Source organism: Opisthorchis viverrini (genome assembly GCF_000715545.1).
Source record: "Opisthorchis viverrini unplaced genomic scaffold opera_v5_379, whole genome shotgun sequence".
Classification (NCBI taxonomy): Eukaryota; Metazoa; Platyhelminthes; class Trematoda; order Opisthorchiida; family Opisthorchiidae; genus Opisthorchis; species Opisthorchis viverrini.
This window is the reverse complement of record NW_008752040.1, coordinates 279,880-292,828: the sequence shown is the minus strand read 5'-3', so window position 1 is coordinate 292,828 and position 12,949 is coordinate 279,880. Positions and strand designations below refer to the sequence as shown.

At 45.9% G+C, this 12,949-nt stretch overlaps 1 protein-coding gene across 1 annotated transcript in view; it reads left to right on the top strand.

The window, feature by feature from the left end:
• Window positions 1-12,949, top strand: part of T265_10570 (hypothetical protein) — a gene marked incomplete at both ends in the record, with an annotated part of 77,060 nt that overhangs the window by 61,185 nt on the left and 2,926 nt on the right. Inside the window, 3 exons of the mRNA XM_009176978.1 lie at window positions 2,357-2,462; window positions 11,977-12,111; window positions 12,477-12,684. Of these exons, the coding sequence (XP_009175242.1) occupies window positions 2,357-2,462; window positions 11,977-12,111; window positions 12,477-12,684 (449 nt within the window). The remainder of the gene's footprint in view (window positions 1-2,356; window positions 2,463-11,976; window positions 12,112-12,476; window positions 12,685-12,949) is intronic.

Genomic DNA, 12,949 nt, shown 5'->3' with positions numbered 1-12,949 from the left:
AAAAAAATCAGCGATTGCACAAAACTGCATGTAGCCGGTAGGGCAAGAAGTGGGTTGCGTCAAGAAATGGTAAGGGGTGTCTTTGATGTTTGGTTCTAAGTTGTGCAAAACGTCTACAAAATGTTGTTCTAACTATCATGGCAGAATGTGTCACACACTGAGGCACTGCACTCGAATGACTAACTGCAAGCCTGTCGTGTGTGGCTGCATTGCTGTTTGAGGGGATATAACGGCTTTAATGGGACCGTTCACGATTAAAGCAAGAGTAACCACCGACGCCATATCGACACTGGATTGGGCACACGGTTCGTTTTAGACAAATGTAGGCTTTTTAGGCTAAGATGAATGTATTGGTGTAGCTGATATGCACTGACCACTCCCGGATGACCAGGAAAGCTGCTCACTCAATAATTTGGTTGCTGTTCCCAAAGCGCCCGCTTAATGAGGCTTCAGTTCCAGATTCCTGCTCACAATCGTATCACTTTTGCTATATGTTACTATGGCGTGGATTCTGTGCAGATGAAACTTTCTAAACTAAATCCCGAGGGAGCATACATACCAGCCTATAGTGTCCAGTTTTTGTGCAAGAAGGATGGGAAAAAGCATACGCAGCACAGAGACCCTAGTCGGCTTCGATTGATTATCCGATTTGAAACGACTCAATTTATTGCTATATACTTCTGCTTGGACCTGTCGGATATAGACCATTCCAGATTCTGTCAGTTTTTCACTGGGGTATGACCAGGAATAGACATGACGAATGATCTTCCAAATTTGTGCAAATGGTAGCTTACGAAGCGCACCAAACACGCAGCGGCTTACAACAGCCTAAACGAGCTAGACCATTGGACAAACAAACGCTCAGGAACATTTTGAGTGGAAATAACGCTGACAGTTGCTCGAATCGTTTTCAGCGCTACGCCATCGGGTATCTGATCAGGGATCAATGATGGCACAGTAATCCTTGATTCGTTGACAAACGCTGGTCCGTACATCAAACGACTCAAGTCGTCCAATCTTTCACTGCCCCTGGATTCATTCTAGGTCGGCAGGGTTTTGGGATGATTTCAAGCTCTCCCATCCGTTCTGAAAGGTGTTTCGTTTGGCTGATGGCTAGCTGATTGGCCAAAAAGGTACAAAATCTTGTGGAGTAATTATTGATGTAATAAAGCACCTTTGTGAGTCTGTCCAGAGAGTGTCCGTGGAGGAGAATTTAGGCAAACTACAAACAAGTAGCTTGTGGGTCCTGGCTGCAAATGCGGTGACAGCAAGTTCTAACCTCGGAACGGTTACGGTTTGAACGGAGCGACTCTGAATTTTCCGAAGATCAAGCGGCATGCCACCCGACCACCGTTCGACACAAAACGTGCGTATGAAGCAACGCCATAACCTGTTTCTGACGCGTCTGAGAATACATCGGAATCAGGGTTACCATCACCAGGGGACAGGCATCTCGGATACCGCACAACTCCAGTCGACTTAACCAGGTCCAGTTATGAATATCATCGGATTGAATGATCTTCACTGATAGAAGTGTTCTAACCAAAACTGGCCTTACAAAGTTCTTGTGGGAGCTGCTTTGCGGTTAAGCATAGAGAGGCTACCAATCCTAGTGGACCGAAAGGCAAACGAACATTTGCAATGATTCCTATTCGTGTTAGTGGGAATAGGAAATCGAAGGCAAGGGAAGTCAGGAGATGGATCTAATTCAATACCCAACGCTTGCTGTGTATTTATCATCTTTGGAAACATTTCCATTACATAGTCCATTTGTTCAGATGGCGAAAGCCTATACAGTACATCGGGAATACTGCTCATCCACTTATGAAGGTGAAGACCCCTTTTGACAATAACTAGGTTATGGCTTGCACAAAACTCTTAACGTCAGTGACGTAAGGCAACCAAACCAGGTCGGAACCTGATGCAATAAAACAAATTTATAGCTGACCGGGGCTTTAGTGCAAAATAGTATGACAGAAGCGGTAAAAGGGATTTGAGCGACAAGGAAAACGGAAAATAGAAGTGTCTTTTCCAACTGTACCTGAGCTCAGTTACATCAGTCCAGACAAGGGAAGTCCCTCAAAATTGTTAACCGGAAAGGCAGTCATTCAACATGGGGGCATTTTTAAGGACAAACGAAGCTGCGAAGATAGCTTTCGACAATTCCATTCCTTTGTGCAAACAATGAAAGCCCCTCGGCGGAACTTCTATGTTTTGGTTCAGATAGACCCGCTTGTTCACACCAACCCTGCTCCTACACTTGAGCCGCTGATCTAGTTCCTAATTTTCCAGGACTTGCATTTTTCTTGTCATGTGTCAGGCTGAATACTGTTTGTTTCGCCCCTCCTTGTTTTAGTTTTGCCCGCCCGTCGGATACTGCTTACTGTGCCGCGCATCAGAAGCACACCGAAATTATTTTTACCAAAACTACAGGATATTTGAAACTGCGAATTTTACGCAGAGTTAGTCTAATATATTTTCCCCATTCGACGACACGTTGCCCATGGCATTTTGTTTAAGCGAGAGAAATTTTAAGGTCACTGGCCATCACTGATTTGCATTTTGTTACCCTCTTACGCGAGATAAAGCACGAAATCACACTTCAGTTTATTTTTGCCTTATTCAGTGTTCATTGAGAATAGAACAACGCCCACAGAATATCCCATGCTCCACACTGGGAAATCTCTCATTGATGTTTGCCTGCGTTGCACACCTCAAATTGGACGAATGATATGATTTTGTTCAGCAACATTCGCCACGAAACAATTTCTCCTAGAGCTGAGCTTCCATCAAGCACAACTTTGTTAGACAACAGTATGAAATATGCAGTGGCAATGCAAGCGCCATCTGTGGATGATTCTTTCACAGATATGCCTAACTAGCCTGTAGAGAATGCAGCGTCATGAGATAGCTGAAAGCAAATTACCAGCACAATGACATCATTCCTATTTGGCGTATGACGTTCTATGGATGGTGACGGCCATAAGCGGTCACCAAACTAGCGGTATCCGTTGTCATTTACCTCGACTACTTATCTTACATACCTGGTCCGTGTCTTTGTACGACGCTGATTATGGGGTCTCACATATGCACGGAGGCTCAGTCTGACGGCCAGAGACGGTCTCTCATACCCATACGCATTATTGCTTATCTTTGCTACCTATAGTAAACATCATGCCGGGACCATGTGGGCGTCTCTCATACCCATACGCATTATTGCTTATCTTTGCTACCTATAGTAAACATCATACCGGGATCCATGTGGGCCGGTAAAAATGAAGCCTAAATTATGCGTAGTAGCCTGAGCTTACGGCCTGTCATACGCGTTGTTGTACTCAATGTCACGTTACTGGGCTAATTAGGTTCGTGTAAATGTGCGCCGCTAATCAGCTGGTTACCAAATCCAACCTTATTTGCCATACCGGTAACCGCACGCGTTGTCGCAGGCCAGCATTTAAGCCAATCAATAAATACGAAGCCAAAACTATGCACACAAGCCTAATCCAGCGGCGAACGACGTACTCCATAATGACCACAGTACGTGTTATCGCCTACCTTGGCTAAATTTTGAGACTGCTAGCCCAGTGCCTATGTGCGACACAGGTTATCAGGTCCCAACAATGCACGGTATCCCAATCTAACGGTCAAAGTTTGCCCGTCAAAACCCACAACTCTGGATGCTCACGCTTATGCCTGCCGCATATACTAAACACCAAAACCCGTTTCTTTGCAGGCCGATAAATATGAGGTTCCAACAATGCGTTATATACTAATCTAGCGGCCAGCGGCAGCCGTCATACACGTAACTGTAGTCGACATCGCCTACACTGGAAACTCATCGTAATCGCCAGGCCTGTGTCCACGTGCAACGCCGAGTATGAGGCCTCAACTGTGTCCAGTAGCCCAGTCCGATGGTCAGCGACGGCCCGAATACTAATAGCTGTACTTGCTGCCACCTGCAAGCTTCGAGATACCTTGGTCGCGTACAATCCAGTCAACGCATCTCCCTCAACCACATATTCCAACACCAATTTGCACCGAACGCGTACTTGCTATCTGCATCTAGGTATCGATCACCGTATTTGAAATTGAGCAGTGTATCTTATCATTGAAGCAGTTGAGAATAGTAACAACTTCTGACTGTCCAATACTTTGGACGGCATTTTAATTCACAACAAAGTGCTTTCTAGCGGACCTTTTTGACACACCAATTGAGCGTCCAATGTAAACACGACCATCGTGTCACCTCGTTTGTGTGGCTGCAATGATACACGGTGAGCCCTCGATTAACCCAAGGGCATCCCAACTACAATGATAACCCTGAACGGCTCATCCAAGATGTTCATGTACGGGGCTGTCCACGAACACATGTACAGCGTCGCGATGACGACACCGCGACTACCGAGCCCAGTCCGATGGCTTCCTTGTACTCATCATATCTAGGATGTTTCACAGAAAATCTTTGCGTAAATGCAAATGGCCGTCTCAGCCCGATTAATTTGTGCAAGGACTCGAAAGATCTGGTCACCTAACTGTGTCGTCTACTTGTTCTACCCACAAAAACAATGGTTCATTCAACAGTACTGTTGGTAGCTCCGTATATCAGTGAAGATAAAACCTTGTCTTGCGCCAGAATTAATGTGTGTTGACCATCACCAGCTGCGACAAATTCCTTTGCTTCCGCAGGACTCTTGCCACAACGATGGAAGAATTCTACCGGACGCGAATAACCGCTCTATTTTGAGTTTGTAATGACGTGAAAGGCGTGGTTATTGCCTATGTAATTTTGAGATTATTTGCAAATTGAAGGCAGAAGAAAACATCTGAAGAATTCGGCTTTTCCACAAAATGTCACTCGTTTTCACAGAGAGAATGCGCAAAACACAACGGCAGCTAATAAAATACGAAATTTGCGCCCTCTGTGACCTCCGAGTTCGCTTAAACAACTTCTAATAAAACTGCAGCCGCGTTTGAGAACTTTAGGAGCCCGGATATATACCACCAAACACTAAAATTTTACGTTAAAGATTCCTTACTTAAAACTGCGGTTTTAGAGAATTTTTAGGTGCTCGTCCAAGGCTCGGCGGCATTATCCGATGGGAACGTTAGAATCCAAAGGTGGCAGGCAAAAATAAAATGAAGTACGGCGAAGGTGGTGATATCCCATCAGACTGCCAATTTTGGAAATCCAGGAACCCGAACAATCGATCTGGTGACGCAGAAGAGTTGGAGTTATCCGGACAGCCATTTGAAACCTTAAACCAATTATGAGACCCCATGGCCCTAGACTGTTGAGATTGTGTCCAGGATCATGAAAAGAGTAAGTGTTGTTGATGAAGTGGAGGGATTAGTGATGTAGATAAATAGTAGCAGGAATCTCAGAATAATAGTGTACGTCGAAGCTGTAGGATCCACTGGTGTCGCTGCTATGGTGAAGTTGGGACTAAACGTTCCCCGGAAGAGTGCGTTGCTGACAACCCACAAGCCAGAACACGAACGACAGTGGAAATTATTAGCTGAATGCGGAGCGCAGACTGAAAGCCCAAAGGAATTGTCAAATCTGGTCGAAAGGTTCGGTAGATGTGAAAGAAACACGTCCCGGTGGCGTCTGGGGCCGGATGATTGTTTTGTCCATACTTGCCGTTGATTAAACGAGTGAGCGATATGGTGCGGTGAAGAATAATTGCGGGTGCACCCTCAAAGTGTGTATGGCGGTGCCCTACCATCATCAGCCTGACATACTTCAGTTTTCGGACACCCCCTTACGGGACGTTCTTTCTAAGGTCATTAGGCTAGGACGTGCAATTACTTAGGCAGCGAGATTTTTCAGGCCGGCCAAGGAACTCCGAAGAGATAGAAGGAAGCCAACGTAAGCTTGCATGTGTCATTTTGCCGGACTGGAGATAACTGTGGGAGCAGAATGCTGGCAAGGTGGAGTGGATAACAGCCAAACAGGGCGTCCAAACAAGGTGTCGCCAAAGACCAAAGCTTGGTAAGACGAAAAAAGGGAACGAGATTAGTAAGGCCCGGAGAGTTAAAGAAGATATAAGATACGATACTGTGCACTGATAGTAAGAAAATGCTTAGCTTTAACCACAATTATGTTGATGACAACGAGCGAATAAGCACGACAGGGTGTAGGGTGGATTTGTAGTTGGTAGGCTATCGGTCAAGCGGGAGTTGTGTTTGCTAATGTATGATATTAAGGTACGAGGGTTTAAGAGTAAGCCTGTATAAGCACGCAGAGACGTGGTGTGGTTAGGGAACTCAGGCGTATAAGGACTGACGGGAGTGGACTTCCAAGAGGGTAGACTAGCTTACCAGAACTTTATTATATGAGTTGGACTATCATAAGCTAGGAAAGAAAGTGAATGCAAGAGAAATGATCACCAATCCCAGACACGCTGCTATCGGTTCACAATAACAAGTGATGCACGGCTTATAAAATCTTCAGTTGATAGTATTGTAGACCGGCACTGGAATACTGGGGAGCTCGTCGTATATGTGTGCATATTTCTCACTGTAGGCCTCTACGCCTGGGAACAGTAGATAGGTAGGTGTGTTTTGTTTGATTAACGAAGTGTTATTTGGTGCGATGCAACCCCAGGTATGACGAAGACAGCCACTGCTTTGCACACAGATGTAAGCCGTAGACATTGCGGTGTCTTCAGTCCATCCATTCTACCTTGTGCAAAATTCTTTTTTAGCAGACAAAATGTCAGTTCTTACCGTCTGCGGTTTAAAGCGTAATCAGTTGAATGACACAACCGGTACGAGTCCAGCCCGGCAGCGACAAACAGAAAATAACAGAACCCTTTCATGGATTTCCTGAATAGAATACCATGCTCAAAAACCACCGTGTATGGGCGAAGCACCGGAGCTACTGGAGGGATGGCGAGTATACGAGACCACCAAGTACGACGCAAGCGAGCAACCAACCACAACAAATGTTTTTCATCCTTCTTGCATGCTACTAGATCGGCAGTGTGGCGTGCCACAAGCAGTCGTACTTACGACTTATGAATTAATAAAAACCTCTAGCTACCGGATATTTTGTCTGGTCGGGGGAAGCATGTCAGTAAAACAATTCAGTCATTTGGAACAAGTAAACTGCAAACAGACACTGGAAGGGGCAGGTCGCGGAAGACGGTAAATGCAGAGGCGTCTAACAATGGCACAACAGGAACAGAACGGAGCTTCCCAGAGCATCTGAATAAGGCTGAACGATGACGGAGTGTGAGCTACCAAGCCAAGCAGACGCGTACCGTAGCGTTAGTTGTTGCTGTTCCCAATGGGTTGCGTGGTGTTTAGCACGTCCTCAGGTATGAAAAATCATACTTTCGTTTGGTTTGCTTTGGTGGTGGCCAGGCAAGACGAATCATCACTCATTGGATAGAGCAGAAAGAGTAGTCTAAGAAGGCAGAACCTGCGTGCCCGGACAACTTCGTATTGGACTTGGTGAGGAGAGCTGAACGTACAAGTGTGTCTGAGACCAAGGTCTTTGATCTCCGTGGAATGAGTGACAGGGTTTCCGTCAATTATGAGCGTATCAGCTGGGAAGGAGTAGTGGCAGGTAGTTATATGGAACTTGGAAGGAGAGAAGCCTGGGCTGCAGGCAATTGACCAGTGAGTCAGGGATTCTAAGTCATGTTGGATTCGGCAAAAGGCAGAGTTTTAGCAGCGGGAGGAAATGTGTGAGCGATTCTTAGATCTTCCACAAAAAGGAAGTGTTTACCGTGGGACAGTGCAGCGATGGCGCGATACACAGCAGGACGTGGATGCTTCCGAGCACTCTCCCTTGAATGGTTCTACTGGTGATTGATGATGGAAATGGCTGTTTGCCACCGATTTGTGTCACCTGTGCCCTCTCAGATAAGTGCGAGGTGAACCGCTGAAATAAGAATTCAGTGCTGCCAGTGGAACTGGCAGCCACTGACGGATATCTGGAACAGGAATCAATACTGTTGGTTATCTATGGCAATTGTACGTGGGAAGAACCTCATCAATGGGCCTTTGACCAGACGTTCAAAGGTTCGCGTCAAAGGAAACGTATGATGGATCCTGGATCCTGGTTTAAAGTGAAGGAAGACAACAGGTGCTTTTCACCGTGAGGGAGACAAAAATGATTAAACAGACTTAGGACAAATATTTCGACATACTGATCCCCATGTCTCAAGGCACACGATGACATGACATCTCCTCCATGCCTCCTGGCACGAAGGACGATTTGAGGGCCCATACATTAGCCAGGGAGATGGTCACATTGCTAAGAGACGTGTGATTACTCTGTAGTGAAGGTGTGAAATGTGCGACAGGGATTGTGGATTTTTGGTGTGGGGGGAATGGGTAAGTATCGGCTGGCAAAGTAAATGTCCAGGTGGTCGGCTATATTGACATGATTGGCAGTAAAACTACTAATGCCGACAAGTAACCGAGTGACTGCTTGAGATACATCACCCACGGAATGTGTCGCTGAGTAATTTACAGCAAGAAGGGTCCCCGAAAGTTGCGCTTTCTCCGCAGCATTCGAGTGATACCCGTAAGAGCTCTCATTCAGTTGAAAGCTCGGTGATGAGGAGTATTATTGAGAAATCCCGATATTTCTGATATTCTACGCAAGCCCGGCGTATTTTAGCATCCAAGATTTTTAGTAAATTTTCATGGCGACAGTTACCAAGGCGAAAGCTTTTATTGGGAGAAGCCAGGTAGAAAGAGGTTACTAGGTTTTGGTACATGTCGCAACTGCGTTGTTTGTTGAAAGAAAGAAATTGCTCCAGTCCCAGGAGACCAGAAAGAATGAAAAGGCCGTCAAAATATCTGGAGACGGGAGTGAAAGATAGAAGGGCTCAGAAGAGCGGTTGCGCCAAAACTGATCGCATCACACGGAACGACGTAGCGGCCGCTTCCTGAGTAGCACAGATCGAATGAGGTTATAGACAGGTGACTCATATTTGAGAATATTATGGCTAAGTTATGTGGGCACGGGTAAAGATACATAGTGGGGAACAACCCACAATACGTATTAGGGCAAGCAGCGAAGCGTGACGTGTAGGTCACATAGTGGGAGACCAGAAGATATCCGGTAGGTTGAAGTCACCCAAAACAAATGTTGACGAATGAGGAGGAGCATTTTTAGTGACGATATGGATGTGATGGACCTCCGTTGGCCGTTGGATTAGGCCATCACCCATAATTGAAACCCCATCTTCAATGTTTTACATAGATACTGGAAAAGATGAGCGACAACGCGTACGGTTATGAGCATGACGGGCCGTCGACAGCCAGTGGATTAGGTTACCGCGTACAGCTGAAGCTTCATTGACAACTCCACTAATAGGCACGGGCCTAACTGCGAAGTACCCTAGGCAGCAACAGTGCGTGCTGTTAACATGATGCTCGGTATTGGGTGGCCTCATTTTCCGCCTGTGCAGCTGGGCTGGATGACCAATTCTAACTAAGGAGCGCGATTAAAATTTCATTGAGAAAGATATTGCTGCGCTGTTGCCTAACATGCTGTTATTTCGTAGCGCTACTGACTAGTGGTGGATACCGGAGAATGGAGGTCATCCAAAATGCACAGCGCGTTGAATCAACTTTCATCGCTATACTGAACGCACAGCGAGTTTCCTAAGAAGTGGCTTTGTGCCAACGTTTGCCGAACAAGTTCATCTAATTTGTTAAGTGTGAGAGGTGTTACACAAGCAAACGTTATTCTACGGCTTTTCTGGGTAGAATTCGCAACGGTTATTCTGTAGATGCAAAGAACACTGCAGAACGCTACGATATGTTTAAGTTTTATTCCGCGTAAACTGGAGATAAAATGCAATTCGGTGGCGCCCGTTGATCTTAAAATTTCGCGCAATTCAACAAACTAGCGTGAGCAGTATATTACCAAAAGGTGCAAACGTATTAGACCAACATCCCGCAAAGTCGCAACTCTGAGAACCCCACCATTTTGCCCAAAATAGCTTGGGTTTATTTCTAATGGACAACAATAGGCTCCATATCCTAATTCAAAAGCGCGGAAGTTTGCTGCCACCGTTTTACACCTACTTTCCTTAACCCAGTTCATCCACCTACGCGTTTTCTGACAAACTGATTGGGCGGAGGTCGCAGCTCTTTACCAACAAACAGCTGCGCTTGAAGCCGCCAGACTGTCATTACCTTCACCACCGTGCAACATCACTTTGATGCCATTCACCCTAGACGTTGTTAAAGCATCCTGGGAGGCCATCTTTTAACACAAATCCGCAAACATCCCATATCACCTTGCCTTCTTTTCAAGAGCCCTCTTCCTTTAGAGACGTCTCACGGCGAATTCGGCAGGAGAATTAGGGCTGTCTCTACCACTTTAAGTCGGCCCTGGTGTGGCCTTAAGTGCCAATTAGTCGTGACTTCCGGTGACAGCAAGATCCTAAGGTAAGCTTTCCAAAACCGGTTGCAGGACGCCTTCTGCGGTAACATTTTTCGTCTTGGCTTTGTCACAAGCATTCGACAAGCTTTTAGTAGGTGCAACTTCGAAGCGAACGCTTTTTCAAACGCGTCTCTTGTTGGGCAGTCCAAAATCAAACGAAACATCACGGCCACAGCTGAGAATAGGCGAAAACAAACATAGGTGTTTTTTGAACGGCTGGCCTTGCCCGAGGTATAGTCTACTGCCGGCTTCCACGTAAAACATTGCAATTTGACTTCCCACAGAACACCTGCGCTCTCTTGTACGTATCAAACTTGGGCGGCAAGTTTTCAATGCCCCCGGGATAGCGATCGTTCCAGCATCCGAGCCACGTTCAATTTGTTATCATCCAGGTATACGTGGCCATGTTGGCCGGAATATACACAAATGTACCATTTTTCGTTTTGCTTGCTAAGAGGAATGTTCCTCCAGTGGTGAGCCTGGAAACGGCATCGTTTTAAATGATGTCAGATAACCTCGGAAATGTACAAAGTAGCCGGAAAAAAGGATAATAGCGCCCGGCTGTTCCATGTCACCAGACCATGAAGATATGATCACATATTTCTTTCTGATGTCCGTGGAGTTTAGGTGCTTTACAGTGTTTACGTTATGATGCCAACTGGTTACACGAGCGAGAGTTGAGTACTGCATTGAATTCATCAACACAGCTGCAAGGGTGGTTGCTAGGTGACCGTCCGTTTGCTAGGGAAGGTGCCTGAAAGTGCATGGTTGCTTACCATCAAGCATGAAAGTAGTTCCAACATACCCATTTTTCAGAAGTGTTTTATTTGCATCATCCTTTAACTTGCACCCAAGGACAACAGGTGAGGACACACAACGTAGGTACGGAAGTTTGGGATCAACGCTTCCATAAGAAGGCGCCTTTTCGCCGCGAAGTGTAAGTTCATGAAACAGCTCACTCCAGGGTTTTGTCTTGGTTAGTTTTGAACAGCTGTTTTAAAACGTTTTGACCTAAGGTAAAGCCTTCGATTGACGCCACAAAACAAAGTGCTCAAGACTAAATTTCTGTAGTTACTTCTAGGACTTCTTCGACCCAGTGATATGAAGCAACCAACGCCCATCGAGGTATTGGTTGCTGGAAAGACATTTTATCTGATAGGGCGATGTGTAGTGGTCTGGCTACCGAACAGGTTACTTTACCAGGAGTGTGTGGTAAAGAAATGAAAATAACGCTAGATTGGGTATACAATAATGAACAGGTCAAATGAATCAGAATCACTAATAATTGTTTTCTTTAAAACGGTTCGTCGTTGACCCAGGTAAGCGAATAAACAATAATCCAATCATGGTGGTCCAAAGGTCTTCTTCTGAACAGTTCCCACATAAAACAGATTTTGAAGATGGTCTGAACAGTTTTGATACCAGAATTAGCACTTGAGACTCGCGAATGGCAGCTGCAGGCGCAAGCGAAATCAGAAGAGACAGTCGAAGCAAGTGACCATGTTTGTATTGCGTGAAACTTGTACAATTGTGCGTTTTTGTGTTACTTCTTATTCAAACAGAAAACGATTATGCAATTGACGAAAGCAAGTGATGAAAGCAAAATAAACGTAGAGAACAACACATTCACGGATTCACGGATTGATACACAGGATCGAGGCTATCGCCCAAATTTCCCGGGTCTCTTGTTCTTGTCGGTCAGTGGCTGTCGTTCACCTGAAGGGCACAAGCGAAAAAAGGTGTAGCACTGCTCTTTATGTTCTCAGTGCGGGGCATTATTCTTGCCAGCGCAAGGATTCCCATAGATAAGTGTCTAATAGTGCTTTAAACTGGGTTCCAGAAGGAGCGTGAACAACCGTCAGAGGAAGGTCATTTCACGCACCTACTACCCGAAAAGAGAAAGAAGTTTGCCTAATGGATGTGTGTGCTCTGAGCTTGAAAATTTTCTTACTTGTCCCCGCCGTGTGTTTTCTGGGTCAACGGTAAAATACCTGTTTGCCAAGCCTTGTTCAAACAGGGCATAAGTAAGAATTAGGTTCCCTCGGAGGCGACGACACTCCAGGGGGAAGAGATCAAGCATCGCGAGGTGCGTTTCGGAGCCCACGGATTTGAGGCCGGCAAATATCCTCGTAGCGGCTCGCTGGACACGCTCAATGAGGGTGAGGTCTTTCGTGCGTCCTCAGTAGACAACTTGGTTGGCGTACTTCAGAAGCGGTCTGACGTAGGCCCCACGGAGTATTTAGAAGTCCATGCGAGTAATACGGGAGAAGGTACGTCGGATCATTCGTAAAATGGCGAATGCATTTTGGGCCGATTTCTCATGGTGTAGTGAGAAGGACAAGCTTGAGGAGACCCAGATGCCCAAATCTTTTTTGCCATCGATCCTCACGATGTTTTCTGGTCCCTTTTCACCATGCATAACAAAGGCATTCACTGAATCCCCTCCAAACGACACACGGACGCACTTTTCATCATTCTGAGGAAGGCGCCAGTCCAACGACCACTGCTTGGCAGCGTCTACATCCATTTGGAGGG